Source organism: Rhineura floridana, chromosome 2, assembly GCF_030035675.1.
Source record: "Rhineura floridana isolate rRhiFlo1 chromosome 2, rRhiFlo1.hap2, whole genome shotgun sequence".
NCBI classification, from domain to species: Eukaryota; Metazoa; Chordata; class Lepidosauria; order Squamata; family Rhineuridae; genus Rhineura; species Rhineura floridana.
Genome location: NC_084481.1, coordinates 167,089,827 through 167,110,754, shown reverse-complemented (window position 1 = coordinate 167,110,754; position 20,928 = coordinate 167,089,827). Strand labels below are relative to the sequence as shown.

The 20,928-nt window shown below is 41.6% G+C and overlaps 1 protein-coding gene across 1 annotated transcript in view; it reads right to left on the bottom strand.

Annotated features, from left to right (window-relative positions):
* Positions 1 to 20,928, bottom strand: part of LOC133377365 (cytosolic phospholipase A2 epsilon-like) — an 83,874-nt gene that overhangs the window by 21,662 nt on the left and 41,284 nt on the right. The window contains exons 10-15 of the mRNA XM_061611324.1: positions 17,338 to 17,375; positions 15,532 to 15,691; positions 8,260 to 8,396; positions 4,903 to 5,125; positions 2,684 to 2,798; positions 163 to 300 (exon numbers count right to left, since the gene is read on the bottom strand). Coding sequence (XP_061467308.1) covers positions 163 to 300; positions 2,684 to 2,798; positions 4,903 to 5,125; positions 8,260 to 8,396; positions 15,532 to 15,691; positions 17,338 to 17,375 — 811 coding nt within the window. The remainder of the gene's footprint in view (positions 1 to 162; positions 301 to 2,683; positions 2,799 to 4,902; positions 5,126 to 8,259; positions 8,397 to 15,531; positions 15,692 to 17,337; positions 17,376 to 20,928) is intronic.

The following is a 20,928-nucleotide window of genomic DNA, read 5'->3' as shown; positions in this document are numbered from 1 at the left end:
GCAGAAACATCACAGAAACATGATATTCATCACCATTCCACCCTGCTATTGTTTTCAAGTCATTCAGGCTATGTTTGTATTACTAAATACATCATCATCTGTATTTTTGTCAAACATGTCCTCCCCTCCCTCCAGCCACCTGCCTCAGAGATAAAAAGTTACCTTGCATAAAGCAGATCCTTGATTCTGGGAGCTTCTTCATCAGGTGCCCCATGAAGAACTCACTTCCAAAATCTTCAGCATGAACAAATGCTCCATATTTTAGGAATCCCACCTCATATGGTGTGAACTCTACCCACTCTGCAAGGAAGCCAGGAAACAACACATGACGCCGTATAATGAGTCAGACCACTTGTCCGTCCAGCTCAGTCAGCTCATCCCTAACTGGAGATTTTGGGGGTTGAATCTGGGACAGTCTGCATGCAAGGTAGATGTTCTACCACTGAGCTACAGCCCTTTCCTAATTTAATATTTCCTAATTTCCTATTTAATATAAGAATATCAGTATAGAGAGGGAGGCTTTCTTGGTGAAGTTGCTAAATGTGAATCACACATGGGGATTTTACTTGTCTTCCATTTTGATTGGCCTTATAATAACCCAATAATGTGTGTCAATCAAAAAAGGATTAAGTATTTAAATCACAATTTCCCAACTCATTCCTGCTTCTTACACATACAAAGAAATGCAAGAAAGGAAACCCCCAGGTACACATTATATTCATCCCAAGCATTTCAAATTGAGTTCTTCCTCAGAGCCCTATGTAATATTTAAAAAGTATAAAATTTTGCTTGGCTGCCTTCATGCTTACCCCAAGACTCACTTATATGTGCATCATACATTCTGTCAAAAGCAGCATATGAGGGGTACCAAGTGGCAGTGGTGCCCTCCCAGCAACCTTTTCCTTTTTTTGCACATATCAGGATGAGAAGGCTGTGAGGTCGGGGAAGCTCTGACTTTGTTCATGCCTTGCCCCACCTTATCTCCATCTTGGCAAGCAACAGTGCCACCACCAGGAAGACACTGCTGCATTCTGTTGTAGATGCAGTGTGTGTGTGGGTATATGCAAGGTCAAGTGCATATAGTGGACAACCATTGAATTACAATAGATCAAGAGTTCAGTGCTATCACTTGTGGATTAAATCAGCACAATGGATTTTTTTTAACCGCAATACATATGTTAATCAGCTTACCGATGCCAGGATGTCTGCATTATCAACTATCATTTTACTGCGAATGGCCACTTTCAATAAGGTAGTTATCACCATCAGTATTTTTCTGCATTTTATTTCTTTCTGTAATTTCTTTCTCGCTGTTTATATCACCCCTCCCCAAATACACAGACCATATTTATATGTACCTGCAGTTCAGAATAACACTTCATGCATCCAAGGAAGTGGACTGTAGTCCATCAAAAGTTATGCAATAATAAATTTCTTAGTCTTTAAGGGTGTTGTTTTTGCTGCAAGGGACTAACACAGCTACCCCTCCAGAAATTGTTACAATGGGAAGGTCTTTTAATTCTATCTGGACAGGGAAAACCTTGCTTCAGTTGTTCATGCTCTGGTAACCTCTAAATTAGACTACTGCAATGCACTCTACGTGGGGCTGCCCTTGAAGACAGTTCGGAAACTACAGCTCGTGCAGAATGCAGCAGCCAGACTGATAACTGGGACCAGGCGGTCCGAACATATAACACCAATTCTGGCCCGCTTGCACTGGTTGCCTATATGTTTCCGGGCTCAATTCAAGGTGCTGGTTTTAACCTATAAAGCCTTGCACGGCATGGGGCCACAATACCTCATGGAACGTCTCTCCCAATACGAACCTACCCGTACACTCCGCTCAACATCGAAGGCCCTCCTCCGGGTGCCTACTCAGAGAGAAGCCCGGAAGGTGACAACAAGAAAAAGGGCCTTCTCAGTGGTGGCCCCCAAACTATGGAATATTCTTCCTGATGAGGTATGCCTGGCGCCAACATTACTATCTTTTCAGCGCCAGGTAAAAACCTTCCTCTTCTCCCAGGCATTTTAGTTTTAGTTTTAGTTTTTAGCTTTTTAGCATTTTAGTATTTTAGTATTTCGGCTTTTAAATATTTAATATGCATTTGTATGTGTATACATATGCTTTAATTTTTGATATCATTAATGTATGTTTAAATTGCTTGATATATGGTTTTAATTGTATATCAGATGTTTTACTTGTTGTGAACCACCCAGAGAGCTTCGGCTATGGGGCGGTATATAAATTGAATTAATAATAATAAATAAATAAATAAATAAATAAATAAATAATTCTCCTACACAGCTGGCTAAGAACATCAGAAGAGCCTGCTGGATAAGGTCAAAGGCCCATCTAGTTCAGCATCATGTTTTCACTGGTTGTCAGTCTAAGTCCAATAAATGGCCTGCAGGGTACAAGTTAAGGAGGTGTCACCAGTCATCATTCATCGTAATCCAAATGGGTGTTGGCACAGTTGTACCATGTAGGGGAAATGGAAGAAGGGCAGAACAGTGCACCAGTAATGCTGCTGTCGCTGTGCCTGAGCTCAGCTTTGGTCCCCTGTGGTTACCAGAGGACGAGATTTCTTTTTATTGGTCCTGAGATGTGCATACCTGACCATATAAGGCCATACTATCACACCATTAAATTTAAAATATTAAAAAAGATTTGGAAAGATGTTACCTCTAAAGTCTCTCGTGGCGACATTGTCCTTAACATTAAGAGCCAGGTAGATAGGAAGTGGGTTCTGACCTCTGTTCACTGCTCGCCGTTGCTCTGAGAGTTTATGGTGGTTGTTCTGGGGGTTTGTGGGAAAAATAAATAGACATTATACATCTGATTAACTGGGAAAAAATTGAAACCAGTAAGGCTGACCCAGCACATTTTGCTGCCTCAGAAGGAACAGCAAATTGTGTTGCCCAGCTTTCAAATCAAGGTGCATAGTACCCAACACTATTCAGGTTATTTGGCATCTGAGGTAATAAATCTCACAAGTGCTTCTTCCCTTGTTTGGCAGGAAAAATACAATAATAAATTAAATAGCTAACAATTTGCTGCCTTTAACATTCAAAATCAGCTGTCTGAGGCAGCTGCCCCACTCTGCCCAATAATAGGGCCAGCTCAGAACATTTGAATTGGCCCTCTAGACCTCAAAAGCAAGTTCAGATCAACTGAAGGTCAACTTTCATGTAACTTTGAGCAGGCTTTTTTTAAAAAAAAGCCTGCTCGACACTGGCTACTTTGTTTCCTCAAAAAGCAGCCATGTGAGACCCAAATCCAGATTGGGATCATAGTGTGCAGAAAGGAAGGGATTAACCCTTTCCTCTCCATGTTGTTTTTCTGCAGGAAATCCCCTACCCCCATCTGCTAATTGTCCTCACAGGGTGCTATTTTTTTAAAAATAGCAGCTTTCTGAGGTAAATAGCAGTGAAGGATACTTCCTAGCCTGAAAACGGTGTGAGAGGATCTTCACCTCTGTAATGCGACCACCCGCCCCTCAAGGCGCGAGGACCGTGCTTCAGACCCAATTCCCACCCTTAGGGCAATTGTTCTGGAACCCAAATACCAAATTCCCCCTTGCCAAGGCTGTGCAAACTAACACCAACCCTGCAAGGTAGAAAGTAGGCTGCCCCACCCCTGTCACTGGTTCAGCTCAGAGCTAGGGGAACTCTGAGCCCAGAAAATAGGTAAACCAAGGTCCTATAAGACAAGAGCCAAATTTACACTCCTTGTCAAGAAACCTCTGGTAAAACCCCACAAATTAGAATTAAGCTTTAACTCCTTTTCCCTTTTGGTAGTTGTATAGCTGAATGGTCAAGGTGCTGAATTCAGAACCACCCTTACCCTCAATGAACACACCAGGTTAAATAGAAGTAGCATTATTCAAAAATATAAGTGCACATTAAAATATAGCAGCAAACAATTCTTCAAAACCATACACCCAAACAGGGGTTTAGGTACACATAAGAGAATTCATTCACACAACAAGAAAATAATAACCTAACTAAACTATCTACTTACATAGGAGATAGTTGGTTGAAGTCTCGTCTCTCCTCAGAGAGAATAGCATCAGTTACAAAGCAATGGAACCCTGCTTAGGTAACCTCCCATAGGCACCAGTCAGAAGGAACCTTTCAGAACCTTCCTGAGGGAACAAAGGCTATGGGTCTCAAGCCCTATACTTAAGGAAAAGAAACCCAACGGTCCAAGATTAATTAACCAATCAGGAGTTTTCTGATGTAATCCTTTTCTAGATGTTTCTCCACTTTTGCGTGCCTTCCAGGCCCCCCTCCCAACGGTGTTTCAACCTTCACAGGCTAGGATGGCCTTGAGTGCCAGGCTCTTACTGATTAGCACAGATAACCAGGTGCTTCTGTTTAGGCCTCCCTTAACTGTCTTCAGCTGGAAACCGAAACTTAACATTTTTACCCTTTCAGAGGCCTGTTTTCTAACAAGATGGAACTCCCAGAGTTTTTTGCACTGAGCCATGACGTTACATATAATTTTAACATTTCATAAAAATATACAAGTTCATGACAACCCCCTCTCCTCTCCTTAGTAATTGCAGCAATTTTGCTAGTACAATAGGGCCCCGCTTTGCTTTAGCCCCACTCATATGGTGCTTGTTCCGCTTTTATAGTGGTTTTTGGGCATCGTGCGCCATTCTATTCAATGAGTTCCACTTTTCAGTGGGTTTTGCTTTACACGGGGGTCCAGAACATAACCCGCCATATGAGTGGGGCCCTACTGTATGGTTTTTATGATCTTATGTGCAGATTTGGCATTGTATTAAATTTTGCTGTTCTCTGCCTTGAGATGATGCCAATGATCTAAATAAATAATAAATAATTTTTGAAGGGAAGAGCAGATAACATTTCTGAAAACAAACATATATAGAATACCCCATCATTCAGCATGGCTTCAATCATGAGTCCCCAAAGGTCTATGAAGGATGTCTTATATCCTGCTGTGGTCCTCTGAGACAGCTCCTTATGATAGGTCTTTAGGCTTTCCAAGGAAAATGCACTCATTTTAGATTTGGCTGCTTGAATTCGAGCTTTCTTGATTATCTCTCCAAGATCCTTATATGACCAATCAGCATCTTCATACAAATCTGTCATAGCCCTGAAAAAAAGGGAATGAAGATCATTCATATTGTTTGTTTTAATTCCAAAGCTTCAGAACAGTGTTAATAACATTAATATCTTCTGCTGAATTTCAGAATGGCACTAACTCAAAATTACTAATCCCAGTTGACTTACAAGTCTGTGGAATCTGTCAAGTTGCTGATTTCGTGATTCCCATGGGAAAGTAGCCGCTTAAGGAATTTCAGTTATTTGTTTGTTTTAGAAATTTATACGCTCACCATTCAATAAAATTCCCAGAGCAGTTTACATTTCAGCAATCAAATTTAAAAATATAAACATATTCTAAAACTAGCAAAATCAATAAGTACAACATAAAAAGCATAAGAAAACCAGCCAATAATAATAATAAAAGATTGAATGACAAGGTCTGAGAAAGGTCTTTCCTTGCTACTGAAATGACAAACTTGGCGCCAGGCAAGCCTCCTTCGTGGAAATGAGCCACATTTAAGGCACAACACCTTTTCTCCAACCTGCTCTGCTAGAAGGTGGTTTCTATGTGTGCAATTCCTGCTCACAGTAGAAACTTGGTCCCGCTGTACACGCGTTCACCCCAATGCGCATGACAATCCACAGGGGCACCTGCCAGTTATCCACAGACCGGAGTCCTGCAAGATTCTTGAGGGGCGTCCTTACCCTTACCTACCTCTCCCTCCCCCAAATTCCTCACCTGCCCGAACTCAATGCCAAAACTGGCCATCACCACACCACTCCCCTAAAAGCCAAACGAATCGTCCCGACAGTATAAAGTAGGCAAAACGTGAAGGGCTCCTAAAAGTGGGGCCGAACCAAAAAATTCCTACTTGGCCCCACTGGTGACTGGCAAAGCCCATACTGCCATAGGGAGGGAGGGAGGGAGGGCGCGAACAAACACGAAGACAAGAGTTAGGGAGGCGGAGCGGTATTAAATACTACCCACTACTCTCCCCCACACTGAGGCATGACGTGGCCTCACCCTACTCCCTCACCCAATCGGAAGTAGACCTCCTGAGCCTTCTCTAGCCATATGGGGTGAGGGCAAACTCGCCCCCACTCTAAGGTGGGGAATGCCATTCTTGGCACCTGCTCTGATCTAATTGTATATTGTTTTTAGGAATGGAAAGATCTATCAGTTTTAATTCTTTCAGTTTCTCATTTTTCCAATCTTAAATTTGCTTCTCCGCATTTCTGCAGCAATTTGCAATTTTTTTAAAAAAACAAAAAATCCTCATGAAAATTCTCCAGCATTTTAGTGGAATTTCTCCTAACAAACACATTTTTATCGGCAAGGTCCTGGAACGAGTGGTTGCGGATCAGCTCCAGACACTCTTGGATGAGACCGATTATCTGGATCCATTTCAATCGGGTTTCAGGCCCGGTTTTGGCACCAAGACAGCCTTGGTCATCCTGTATGATGACCTTAGTCGGGAGAAAGACAGGGGGAGTGTAACTCTGTTGATTCTCCTTGATTTATCAGCGGCCTTTGATACCATTGACCATGGTATCCTTCTGGGGAGACTCACTGATCTGGGAGTTGGAGGTACTGCTTGGCAGTGGTTCTGCTCCTACTTAGCGGGTTGCCTCCAGAAGGTAGTGCATGGGGAGTATTGCTCGGCACCTTGGGTCCTCCAGTATGGAGTTCCGCAGGGGTCAGTTCTATCCCCCATGCTTTTTAACATCTACATGAAGCCACTGGGTATGGTCATCAGGAGTTTTGGAGTGCGTTGTCACCAGTATGCTGATGACACACAGCTCTACTTCTCCTTTTCATCTTTTTCAGGTGAGGCTGTCAAGGTGCTGAACCGGTGTCTGGCCGTGACAATGGACTGGATGAGAGCTAATAAACTGAGGCTCAATCCAGACAAGACTGAAATGCTGTTAGTGGGTGGTTCTTCTGACCAGATGATGGATGTTTGTCCTGTCCTGGATGGGGTTGCACTCCCCCTGAAGGAGCAGGTTCGTAGCTTGGACGTTCTTTTCGAACCATCCTTGTCACTTGAGGCTCAGGTAGCCTCGGTGGCACGGAATGCTTTCTACCAACTTCGGTTGGTGGCCCAGCTACGCCCCTATCTGGACAGAGACAACCTTGCTTCAGTTGTTCATGCTCTAGTAACCTCTAAATTAGATTACTGTAATGCGCTCTACGTGGGGCTGCCTTTGAAGATGGTTCGGAAACTGCAGCTCGTGCAAAATGCAGCGGCCAGATTGTTAACAGGGACCAGGTGGTCCGAATATATAACACCAATTCTGGCCCGCTTGCACTGGCTGCCTATATGTTTCCGGTCCCAATTCAAGGTGCTGGTCTTAACCTATAAAGCCTTACACGGCCTGGGACCACAATACCTCATGGAACGCCTCTCCCGATATGAACCTACCCGTACACTTCGTTCAACATCGAAGGCCCTCCTCCGGGCACCTACTCAGAGAGAAGCTCGGAGGGCAGCAACAAGAAAAAGTGCCTTCTCAGTGGTGGCCCCCGAACTATGGAATGATCTCCCCCTTGAAGTACGCCTGGCGCCAACGTTGTTATCTTTTCAGTGCCAAGTTGAAACCTTCCTCTTCTCTCAGGCATTTTAATCATGTAACATTATCACATCTTCGTACTTTTACATTCAATAATTTTAGTATTTTAGTATATTAGTATTTTAATATTTAGTATTCCTGTGTGTTTTGAATTCTATATGTGGTTTTAATTGTATATTGATGTTTTATCCTGTTGTGAACCGCCCAGAGAGCTTCGGCTATGGGGCGGTATAGAAATTTAATTAATAAATATAAATAAATAAATAAATAAATAAATAAAAATAATAAATATAATAAATAAATAAATAATATAATAATAAATAAATAAATAATAATAAATAAATAATAAATAAATAGGTGGGAGTGGCAGTGAGCTCTGCGTGTGCTCCAATACAAAGGGCATGTGGCAGCTCCTCAAAATTTAAGCACTCCCCTGTTGGTGGTGAAAGCCTAAGTACATTATATATACCTGTTTGCAAAACGAATTGAAAATGTTTAGAGCATACTAAGAAATTAACCAATAATTATTTAGCTGAATTGCAAAATGACGCTAGAAGAGGAGTTTTGACACAAGTAACTTACACAAATCACAATAAAAACATCATCCCTTACCATGTTGTTCCTGAAGAGCCAGTTATATATGAAACACAGTCCAAAAGCTTCATTCTCTGGAGACCCCAAAGGGTGCCGTATGTAGCTGCCAGTGCTCTCATCCCACCCCCTGTAGTTGTCACAGCAACCACAGGCACCTGTTCAGCACAGAAAAATGACCAATTATCTTTTGCCACTATAACAACAACAACAAAATCTAGGAAGAGCCCTGTGGCGTCTTTCAAGTCTGATACATTTCACATGGTGTGAGCTTTCATGGACAGACTTCATCAGAGGCACAAAATCAAGAAATTGGATTTGGATATAGATTGGTGAAACAATCTGGATTAAAATATCAAGGAAAACATCTTGATTGTCAGAACTGAAGATCAGTAACATCTTCACCTAACTGTAAAAACAAGACTATTGTAGAGTGGTAAGATTAAGGGAGTTTTTATGGTTGATAATCTCTGTCAAAAACAACCATAATAATAGATTTGGCCTGGTTAATAGTTTAAGCCATCTGGTGCTTGTTGCTCTTTTGCAAATTCTATCCCTAAAGAACAGTACATGAAGAGTTCTAGTGCAGTTCATTTCCTTTTGTGTACTTTCTCTTTACCACCAGCACCTCATTCAAATCTATACACCCAACCAGACCTGTGTTTACCCACCTTCCCAATATTTACTAACATTTTTCACTTATTCCAGTTTGATTTAATCTTGCTCTTCTTTGCTTTTCAAATTTGTCTAGGTGTTCATATTCACTAACAGGCAAAAAAAAAACCCTTGCAGTTTAAGAATGTGCACATAGCCAACAGATATTTCTATCAAACTTTAAAAAGCAGGGAAATTGGGCAGCTATAGTGAATGCACCAGGGGAGCAGGAGACCTGACCTCCTCTCTGAGATATTGTACTCCCCTACAAATTTGTAAAATGCAAGCACAATTTGAGTTGGTCTTTTACAGTCCAATCTACTTCCTGTGTAGCTTGGAAGAATTTGATAACACTTGCCACTGAGCATATGGTAAGTGGTGACAACACCTGCCATCTCCAAAGATGGAGAATTACATTTTGTATGCTTGTTGGTGTACTTACTTTGCTTTTTTCCTGTGTTACTACAGTTTCTAACGAGAAACTAACCGAGAAAATTATATTTCATTCATTATTCATCCTAGAAATCTGTGTCAAATTTATGTTTATAAATTTCAAAGCCTTTTTACTGATCTATGCCCTATGATAGTGAAGACAGCCTTTTGCGTTTCAAACTGGAGATTATGTTCTATTTCTATTTGGGGTGAATTAACAATTGAATCTGAAACTGCAGTTTGATGTAAAATCAGACTGATTACAATATGTTGCTACTTAGCGAATGAATCTAGCTGTTGGAAAAACAAACTTGGGCTGCCCAAGATGCTATGCCTCAGCCTGCTATGCTTAAATCACACCACTTAAAGGTGGGCATATTCAATTAAAAACATAAAGCACACCTAGAAATTGACTAGAATATATTTCGACTCCCACTTTTTTATTATGTGCAAACTGAGACATTCCTCATATCCACTGGAGACTCTTCTGCAGAATAGTCAGTGCCATTCTTCCACAATTGTTTTTGGAGGTTTTTTTTAGTACTGCAAAGTGTTGGTGTACTTCACAGAAACAGAAGCAAAAGAAAACTGCACTATAATTGCAAATCAAATCAAACATATTTAAAATGACTCCCTGAACTATATCAACTATCTTAATATTGTTGCTTTTCCCTGGTAAAACAAGATCAGCACAGCACATCTCTTGTTTCTCTTATTTGGGCTGATTTCAGGTGTTGCCTGAACACGTGAATGCCTGAACACTCACCATATGGTCAGAGGGAGGAGGAAGGGCAGAGGGGAGGTGGGGGATGAGAGGAGGAGGGTAAGTTTGATCGTTTGCATGCTTATTGAGTTCAGAGGGATTTACTCCAGTACAGTAATGATTAGGAAAGGTGAAACTAACCTGGAGGAGAGAAAGGGAGGGGGAAGAAGGGGAAGGGGGAGAGCAGTGACGGGTAGGGGTAGGGGAGAGGGAGGTATGGGGAGGAGATTGGGTGGGTTGGCACTAGGCAGAGGGAAAGCCCCTTTCCTTTCCAAAAGGAAACAGTATTGTCGTGCACCTCCCCAATCTCCGAGTGGTGAGATTTCAGGGGTCCCTGAGCTCATCCAGGGTTTGGTTTCCTTTGGGAAGAAGGCCAGCAGAGACTGTGGTGTCTTTATGAAATATGGTTTGTTTATTTACACACATTCCAACCTGAGCTTAGGATGGAGGGATTCAAGGCATCAGCAGTTCAATATCCAGCTTTTCCATCTGTGTCACAGGAGGCATCCCAAAGCCATCGTGCAGAGAGATAGCCTCTCTGCCTGCCTCCAGTTCCCAGCCTTTCTCTAGACACTCCGAACACACTCAAAGCACAAGCCTCTGCTAGCCACCGGGGGGGGAGGCTCTCCTGCAGAGTTTAAATGGCAAAAGGATCTTCCTGGCCCATTCACCAGATTCTGGGCACTTGAAAGACCCATTAGCAAACTGGCCACTCTATTAGCTTAACAAAAGAAACTCATCTAGCCAGCAGAGCCAGCCCCTCCCCCAATACACAGGATTGCAAATCAGAGGCTGGAAGGGGACTCACAGGGATCATCCATTCCAACCCCCAAATTCACAACACTATGATTGTTTTTCAGGGTTTTCCCCACCATTGTATTCTACAGCAAGCACATGTAGTCTCCCATCCAAATTTAAACCAAAGCTGGCCCTGGTCATCCACACCAGACCTTTATTTCACTTTAGACAGTCATGACTTCCCCTAAAGAATCCTGGGAAGTGTAGTTTGTGAAGGGTGCTGAGAGTTGCTTGGAGAGGCTCTATTCTCCTCACAGAGCAACAATCCCCTGAAGAGTGGCTGACTGTTAAACCACTCTGGGCACCGGAGCTCTGTCAGGGGAAAGGAGTCTCCTAACAACTCTCAGCACCCATCACAAACTACACTTCCCAGGATTCTTTGGGGGAAACCATAACTGTCTAATGTCAAATAAAGGTCTGGTGTGGGTATAGCCACTTGATTAGCCAAGCCAAACAGTTGTGAGTCTGGCTTTTAGAACAGTGACCGTTCTTAACTGGCATGACCAATGCTATAATAGTCTTCAATATTCAATTCCTTAAATTAATTAAAAATCAGCCATGCATTTTTTAAACCTTTGAACTACAGAAGATGAAGGGCAGAGTATGGGGCAAGGTCAGTAATAGGTACTCTGCCTACCTCCAGTTCCCAGCCTCTTTACAGGTACTCTGTGAACGTGGCTGATTTTTAATAAATTTCAACTAATTATGAGACCGTTGTTGTTATGTGCCTCCAGGTCGACTACGCCTTATGGCGACCCTATGAATCAGTGACCTCCAAGAGCACCTGTTATGAACAGGGCCGGCTCCAGGAATGCCGGGGCCCTTGGGCATCAGCTTGCCCTGGGCCCCAGTGTGTGTGCGCATGTGCGTTCACATTCATGCTCGTGCACACACGCAGCCCACCCCACCCCCACCTACCTGTCTCCTGTCTTTTACTATTGCCATTAACCAAGATGGCAGCCACAGTTTCCCTAAAGGGATGAAGCCTCCGCCGCAATCTTTGCTGATGACATGCATGCGTGTTATGCACACGCATCTCTGCCATCAACTAAGATGGCGGCAGGGGCTTCAGTACCTTAGGGAAACCGTGGCCGCCATCTTTGTTAAGGGCAATGGTAAAAGACAGCAGACAGGTAAGTGGGGAGACATGGGGGTTGTGGGGGGCCTGCAGATCACGGAGGGGGAGCAGAGAGATGGCTGAGGGGCCCCCTGTAGCTCCAGGGGCTGTCGGGCCAGTGCCCAATCTGGCCGCCCTTCAGAACCAGCCCTGGTCATGAACCACCCTGTTCAGATCTTGTAAGTTCAGGTCTGTGGCTTCCTTTATGGAATCAATCCATCTCTTGTTTGGCCTTCCTCTTTTTCTACTCCCTTCTGTTTTTCCCAGCATTATTATCTTTTCTAATGAATCATGTCTTCTCATTATGTGTCCAAAGTATGATAACCTCAGTTTCATCATTTTAGCTTCTAGTGATAGTTCTGGTTTAATTTTAACACCCAATTATTTGTCTTTTTTGCAGTCCATGGTATTCGCAAAGCTCTTCTCCAACACCACTAACAGAAAAAAGTCCAACAGGGGTCTGGATTTTTTTCTCTTGTTTTACACTTTGAACTCTTGATTTTCTCTGTTTTGTGTATCACCATGAAAACTTAGAGAGTTGTTAAGCAAGCATTTCTGAGTTCAAGACTATTGGTTTTGTAAGATTTTCTTTTGAAATGAGCTTATGGGAAGTAGCAGAATGGCATGGAGGTGTATTTTCAAGTTAACATTGCAGAATGCAAAAAATCCATACTGGCTCTAGTATACAACCACTCTCGTGGGTGTATAATTACTTTAGAGGCAGTGAAATGTACCCTTCTTCTTAAAGTAGTTCTAGGTCTGGTTGATTAATTTTGTTTAATAATAATTCTGCTGCTTCCCATAAGCTCATTTAAAAAGAAAGTCTTACAAAACATATAGTCATGAACTCAGAAACGCTTGCTTTACAATCCTCTTTAAAATGACATCTTTGTGCATTCCAAGCACTTTAGGAATAATAGGATTAAGAATACACATGGCTTCTGCTTTGAAGTGGTGACTAGAAAACAAACAAGAACTCTTTTTAAAATATGAATAGAATAAATCAATTAAAAGAGGACATATGTGTTACCCATGCAGCGTCAAGCCCACTGGTACAACTTGTAATTATTTTGTTTTATAATTCAACTCCCCAACTAAGAACAAAGCCTTAAGTGAGTACCTTCTTTATAATTTTTAAGGTAACTTTTCTGGCCTTGTTGAAAATTCAGTTCCTGTGTGTCTACTTCTATTGGTGAATTTCTATAGGTGCACAATTTTTAAACAAAAGCACAAAAGAGGTCTGATAATGTGAAAGCATGAACATCTTCTATTTGTGGGTGTATAATAATGTGCTGCTTTGATGTTTACAAAAGTGAGTGCTTGTGAACCCTAATCTGCTACTAGCACAGTACAGTACAGAACCAGTAACAACAACAGTGGGCTTGTGAAAAAGTTGAATATAAAAGGACAGACAGAAAGATACAATAACAGATGGGCAGAGCACTATGGCTGATAAATAAAATGCATCACATGAGGTAGACTAAAAGATAAAATAGACTAGTACTTATTATTAAACAAAATTCCCCACTCCAGTGGCCAGAGTAGTTTAACAGTCAGCCACTCCTCTGGGGATTGTAGCTCTGTGGGGGGAATAGAGCCTCTCCTAGCAACTCTCAGCACTCTTCACAAATAACATTTCACAGCATTCTTTAGGGGAAGCCATGACTGTCTAAAGTGAAATAAAGGTCTGGTGTGGATGTGGCCAGGGCCAGGGCCAGCTCTGGTTTAAATTTGGGTGGGAGAGTACATGTGCCTGCTGTAGAATAAAAAGGTGGGGGAAACCCTGAAAAACAGTGATACTGTTTCCTTTTGGAAAGGAAAGGGGCTTTCCCTCTGCCTAGTGCCCGTCCACCCAATCTCCTCCCCTCCCCCTCTCTCTTCCTCTCCCCTACCCCTTCCCCCTAACCCTACCCATCACTGCTCTCCCCCTTCCCCTTCTTCCCCCTCCCTGCCCCTCCCCCAGGTTAGTTTCACCTTTCCTAATCATTACTGTACTGGAGTAAATCCCTCTGAACTCAATAAGCATGCAAACGATCAAACCAACCCTCCTCCTCTCGTCCCCCACCTCCCCTCTGCCCTTCCTCCTCCCTCTGACCATATGGTGAGTGTTCAGGCATTCACGTGTTCAGGCAACACCTGAAATCAGCGCAAATAAGAGAAACAAGACATGTGCTGTGCTGATCTTGTTTTAGCAGGGGAAAGCAACAATATTAAGATAGTTGATATAGTTCAGGGAGTCATTTTAAATATGTTTGATTTGATTTGCAATTATAGTGGTTTCCTATAGTAAATCATTTTCTTTTGCTTCTGTTTCTGTGAATATGTGAAGTACAGCAACGCTTTTCAAAATTTACACTAAAAAAATTCCAAAAACATGGAAGAATGGCACTGACTGTTCTGCAGGATAGTCTCAAATGGACATGATGAATGTCTCAATCTGCACAAGATAAAACAGTGGGAGTTGAAATATATTCCACCCAATTTCTAGGTGTACTTTATGTTTTTAATTGAACATGCCCACCTTTCCTTAAGTGGTGTAATTTAAGCATAGCAGACTGAGGCGTAGCATCTTGGGCAGCCTAAGTTTGTTTTTCCAACAGCTGGATTAATTTGCTAAGTAGCAACATATTGTAATCAGTCTGATTTTACATCAAACTGCAGTTTCAGATTCAATTGTTAATTCACCCAAAATAGAAATAGAACATAACCTTCAGTTTGGAACACAAAAGGCTGTCTTCACTATCATAGGGCATAGATCAGTAAAAAGGCTTTGAAATTTATAAACATAAATTTGACACAGATTTCTAGGATGAATAATGAGTGAAATATAATTTTCTCGGTTAGATTCCCTGTAGAAACATTAGTAACACAGAAAAGAAGCAAAGTAAGAACACAAACAAACATACAAAGATGTAATTCTCCATCTTTGGAAATGGCAGGTATTGCCATCACTTACCATATCCGCAGACACACATATTACCAAATTCTTCCAAGCTAGTCAGGAAGTGGATTGGACTGTGAAATACTAACCCAAATTGTGTTTGCATTTTCATAAATTTGTATGGGAGTACATATCTCAGAGAGTAGGTCAGGTCTCCTGCTCCCCTGGTGCATTCAGTATACCTGACCAATGTCCCTGCTTTTTAAAGTTTGATAGAAATATCTATTGGCTATGTGTACATTCTTAAAGCACAAGGGTTTTTTGCCTATTAGTGAATAAACATTTAATTTATCATTCATACACATATGTACACCCACACACTTTATGCCTAACACACCCTATATCAGATAATGGGCAGGTTGCAATTCATAGCAATGGATCAGTGTTTTAGTAAGCAGCCTATTTTGGTTTGATGCACTTCAGAGGTTTCTCAGGCACCAAATCTGGAAAAGTTTACACGATAGTGGGGAAGGGAAAACTAACATTGGATCTCCCTCTGAGATCGGAGCTCTCTATCCACTCTTGGATAGGGAGATCTGAAGCTTTCTATGGTCCCTTGGACACCCAGCCAGGGAACAGTCCACTTACTTCATGATCTTTCAGGCCTTGCTCTAAATGAAGCACATCTTTCAAAGCAGCAGCCACCACTTTCTTCCGTTTCTGTAGGAAATTCTTTTCGTCTGGGCACAAATCATATCCTAGACGCACATCAAGATTTTTTGGCCTTTTAAACAGTAGGCCCTGAGTCCTAAGGATGGGAGGAACATACAGAGATAATTTTACATGCTGGTGTATCTGTTGGCAGTAATACCAAAGAAGCATTTGCTCATGTGAAAGAGTAGCACATGTGCACACAATGTGTTTTATAACCTTTTGGGGTACAACAGCAAACTTGTCCCCTCCCCATGCTGAACCACTAGCTGCTTGTCAAAGATGGCTGGTGCCCATTGAGACTGGCAGAATCATAGATTTCATAGAGTAGTAGAGTTGGAAGGAGCCTACAAGGCTATCGAGTCCAACCCCCTGCTCAATGCATACCCGCCAAATGTCTGTCCCGCTGCCTCTTGAACTCCTCCAGTGTTGGAGAGCCCACCAGAGCAGAAAGCAAAGAGGCAAACAGAAAGTGGAGGCAGAGGCAATGACAGGCAGAGCTAACTAATCCTAGTTTTGCCTCCATCCTCCTCCCTGCTGAGTTCTACAAGGGCAGCACTGAGACTAAGGTGGAGGAAGCTGATGGCAGGCAGTGCCACCCCTGGAATGGATGTTAGTAAGAAGGCAGGCAGTCCAGCTGAGGTTGGTTGGGCAATGCCTCATTTGCCCTCGTGGACCACCCTGCACTACTGGTTGTTGTTCACAGCAGCTCAAGAATGTAGGGAAATGGCTAAACCCCTGGATCCAGTGAGCAATTTTTCTGAACATACCCACAATGTGGTTTTGTTAAAACTCTGCACACACTTAAATACCATGGACACCATCCAACAAAGAATTGTGTGCTTAAACCGACTGAAATCAAGGGGATGATCAAGGGGATGAAGCGACTCCCTTACGAGGAAAGGTTGCAGCATTTGGGGCTTTTTAGTTTAGAGAAAAGGCGGGTCAGAGGAGACATGATAGAAGTGTATAAAATTATGCATGGCATTGAGAAAGTGGATAGAGAAAAGTTCTTCTCCCTCTCTCATAATACTAGAACTCGTGGACATTCAAAGAAGCTGAATGTTGGAAGATTCAGGACAGACAAAAGGAAGTACTTCTTTACTCAGCGCATAGTTAAACTATGGAATTTGCTCCCACAAGATGCAGTAATGGCCACCAGCTTGGACGGCTTTAAAAGAAGATTAGACAAATTCATGGAGGACAGGGCTATCAATGGCTACTAGCCGTGATGGCTGTGCTGTGCCACCCTAGGCAGAGGCAGCATGCTTCTGAAAACCAGTTGCCGGAAGCCTCAGGAGGGGAGAGTGTTCTTGCACTCGGGTCCTGCTTGCGGGCTTCCCCCAGGCACCTGGTTGGCCACTGTGAGAACAGGATGCTGGACTAGATGGGCCACTGGCCTGATCCAGCAGGCTCTTCTTATGTTCTTATGTTCTTATGGTGCTTAACTGTTGGGTTGTGCTTCATGTGGTCCATACAACTACGACTTATCTTAAGATCTATTTTTCTCAGAGTGGATTACCTAACTGACCAATGAATGCATAAAGAATGTGATGGAGGACAGTGGTTTAAAACACATAGTAGAAAATTGCTTTGACGGTGCACATGTTTCTTTCATTCATTCTAGGTGTAACAGACCTAGCTTGACATTGAAAACATCTTGTCTGTGAAATTCCATATTAAAGCAACATAGATCACGAATGGGAGGAAATGCATGTGAATGGGTAGCTCAGGCTGTCTTACCAATCTTTTGACTTCACATTCAAATCAAATGTTTTGTTCTGGAAAAAAATTAATCAGAAATACACATATTAGGGATGAAATGAATGTTTGCCTTCTAAATTCTGATTATTTCAGATAAGGGTAACTCCTCTAACTATTAGGAGAGTGGCGAAACATTTGGTGGGGGACGATGAAATTTGGGTGAGGATTTGGAGTTTTTGAATGTACATTTTAATGAGGTGCTAAGGGATTTCCCCCCACCTTTCACTTATACAGAAAGACAAGTCACCATTGCAAGCAACAGCTTGATGCAGACACCGCAAAAGTTGCAGAAATTATTTTTCTACATTAGTGACGGTCCTGTGAAGGTTGGGTGGAGATACTTTCAGTTCAGCTAAATATATATCGTAAAGGGACATTTGAGTATTCATTCCTTTCAGTTCCAGAAAGTATATTATTTTCTCCATAATTTTACTTCTTCCCCAAAATACATGTAGAAGGCAATTGCCACCTTTTTTTAAGCCATGAAAAATGAGACTTGCATTCCCCAAACTGGGTAGTTCAAACCCAAAGTAGATCAAAATCTCAGAGTAAAATAGTTAATGAACAAATAGCCCAAGAAATGAAAGAACCAACCAATTCCTTATTATAAAGATATAAATTGGTGGTGGCAAAATACAAAATATCTACTGGACGCTGGTCATGGACTATGGGTTAGGGTAGTTTTATAGCTACAGATCATCATTTGTAAGATGTTCTTTTAGTGTGGCAACCCCTACTCTTTGGAACTCTGTCTATTGACATCAGGCAGGCACTTTCACTGTATTCTTTTCAGTGCCTCCTGAAAACTTTTTTGATCAGGCAAAGCCATCCAGGCACATAGATGTTGATATGTTATAATTGTTTTACTTGATAGCTGTTTAAATTGTTTTAAATGTTTTATTACATCTTTAAACTGTTTTTATTGATAATTTTAATGTTTTTCGTAATTTAGAGGTCTACAATTAAGCAGTATATAAATTCTGTTAAATAAAAAAATTAATTTTGTAGGAAAAATAAAGAGAATACAAAACAAAAGCCTATTTATTCAAATCAAACAAATCAATTAAGTATGAACTAGACACCTAACCTCCTCTAGGATGCACACCTTAGTGTGGTGAGGGGGTTTGAGAGTGTCGAAGAAGCTGACAGTAATAATGTCAGAAGTCTAGACCAAGAGGTTAGACTCCTAGCAGGGGCACCCAAGGAGGAATGGTCAAAGCTGAGACACCAGACTAAGATGCATCCAGACTCAGAGGAAGGCAATGGTAAACCACCTCTGAATACCTCTTACCATGAAAACCCTATGAACAGAGTATCCAAAATGCAACATGAGATAGTGCTGGAAGATGAGACCCCCCAGGTCAGAAGGCACTCAATGAGCTACTGGGGAAGAACAATGGACAAGTATGAGTAGCGCTGTGACTGATAACGCCACTCGGTCAAAGCCAAATGGAAGCCCAGAGGCTGATGTACACAGATGCAAAAGGAGACTCCAGAGTTATATGACATACACAACAGGAACATGGAATGTGAGAAGCATGGACGAGGGAAAGTTAGAGATTGTCAAGCAAGGTATGTATCAACATTACAATACTTGGCGTGAGTGAATTGAAATGGATGGGAATGAGGCACTTTCAGTCAGGCAACTACAAAATAATTTATGCAGGAAATAAGAAATTAAGAAGAAACAGAGTTGCTTGAATTGTTAGAAGTGATGTAGCAAAAGCAATTAGGAGCTATAACACAAGTGAGTTATATCAATGAGATTTTAATGGGAAACCTATTAACATAACCATCATCCAAGTCTATGCTCCAATGGCAAACACAGAAGAAGAAGAATTGGAGAGATTGTATGCAGAAGTACAGGAAGAAATTGATCACACACCAAAACAAGATGTTCTGATAATCATGGGGGACTGGAATGTGCACAAGAGTAGGGATGTTGAATAATCAACAGGGGAACACACTGACTGACCGAGATGAAATAAAAGGAAGATGGAAGAAATACACTGAAGAACTATATAAAAGAGATGCCAGGATGACAGATTCATTGATGGAGGAACCATATGATGAAGAACCAGAAATTTTAGAATGTGAGGTGAAAGTTGCTCTTAAAATACTTGGAAGAAACAAATCACCAGGAACAGATGGCATACCAATAGAGTTGCTACAAGTTACTGAGACTGAATCTGTCCAAATTTTGACAAAAATCTGTCAACAAATATGGAAAATAGAACAATAGCCCACAGACTGGAAGCGTTCAATAAACATCCCAATTCCAAAGAAAGGGGATCCCAGAGAATTCAGTAATTGTCTAACTATTGCCTTAATATCCCATGCAAGTAAAGTAATGCTCAAGAGTCTACAACAAAGGCTCTTACCAAATATGGAGCGAGAAATGCCAGACGTCCAAGCTGGAATTAGAAAGGGAAGAGGTACCAGAGATCATATTGCAAACATATGTTGGATAATGGAATGGACCAATGAATTTCAGAAGAAAATCACCCTGTGTTAGATTACAGCAAAGCCTTTGATGTAGATCATGAAAAACTATGGAATACTTTAAAAGAAATGGGGGTGTCATAGCATCTGATTGTTCTGATGCACAGCCTAATCTCTGGACAAGAAGCTACTCTAAGGACAGAATACGGAGAAATTGATTGGTTCCCAGTTGGAAAGGGTGTGAGACAGGGATGTATTTTATCACCCTATTTGTTTAATCTATATGCAGAACATATCATATGGAAAGCAGGATTGAACCAAGATGTGGAGGTGTGAGAACTGGAGGGAGAAATATCAATAATTTAAGATATGCAGACAATACCATACTACTAGCAGAAACCAGTAATGTTTTGAAATGAATTCTGATAAAAGTTAATGAGGAAAGCATAACAGCAGGACTACAGCTGAACATCAAGAAGACTAAAGTAATAACAACAGAAGATTTATGTAACTTCAAAGATGACAATGAGGACATTGAACTTGTCAAGGATTATTAATAGCACAGTCATTAACCAAAATGGAGACAATAGTCAAGAAATTAGAAGAAGGCTTGGACTGGGGAGGGCAGCTACGAGACAACTAGTAAAGGTCCTCAAATGCAGAGATGTATTATTGAACACTAAAGTCAAGATTATTCAGACCATGGTATTCCCAGTCTCTATGTATGGATGTGAAAGTTGGACACTGAAAAAAGCGGATAAAAGAAAAATCAACTCGTTTGCGGATGCCAGGGACCACGAAAAAGACAAATAATTGGGTGTTAGAATAGATTAAACTAGTACTATCATTGGAAGCTAAAATGATGAAACTGAGGTTATCATACTTTGGACACATCATGGGAAGACATGATTTACTAGAAAAGACAATAATGCTGGGAAAAACAGCAGGGAGTAGAAAAAGAGGATGACTAAACAAGAGATGGATTGATTCCATAAAGGAAACCACAGACCTGAACTTACAAGATCTGTACAGGGTGGTTTATAACAGATGCTATCGGAGGTTGCTGATTCATAAGGTCGCCATAAGTCGAAATCAACTTGAAGGCGCATTACAACAACATCAAGACAC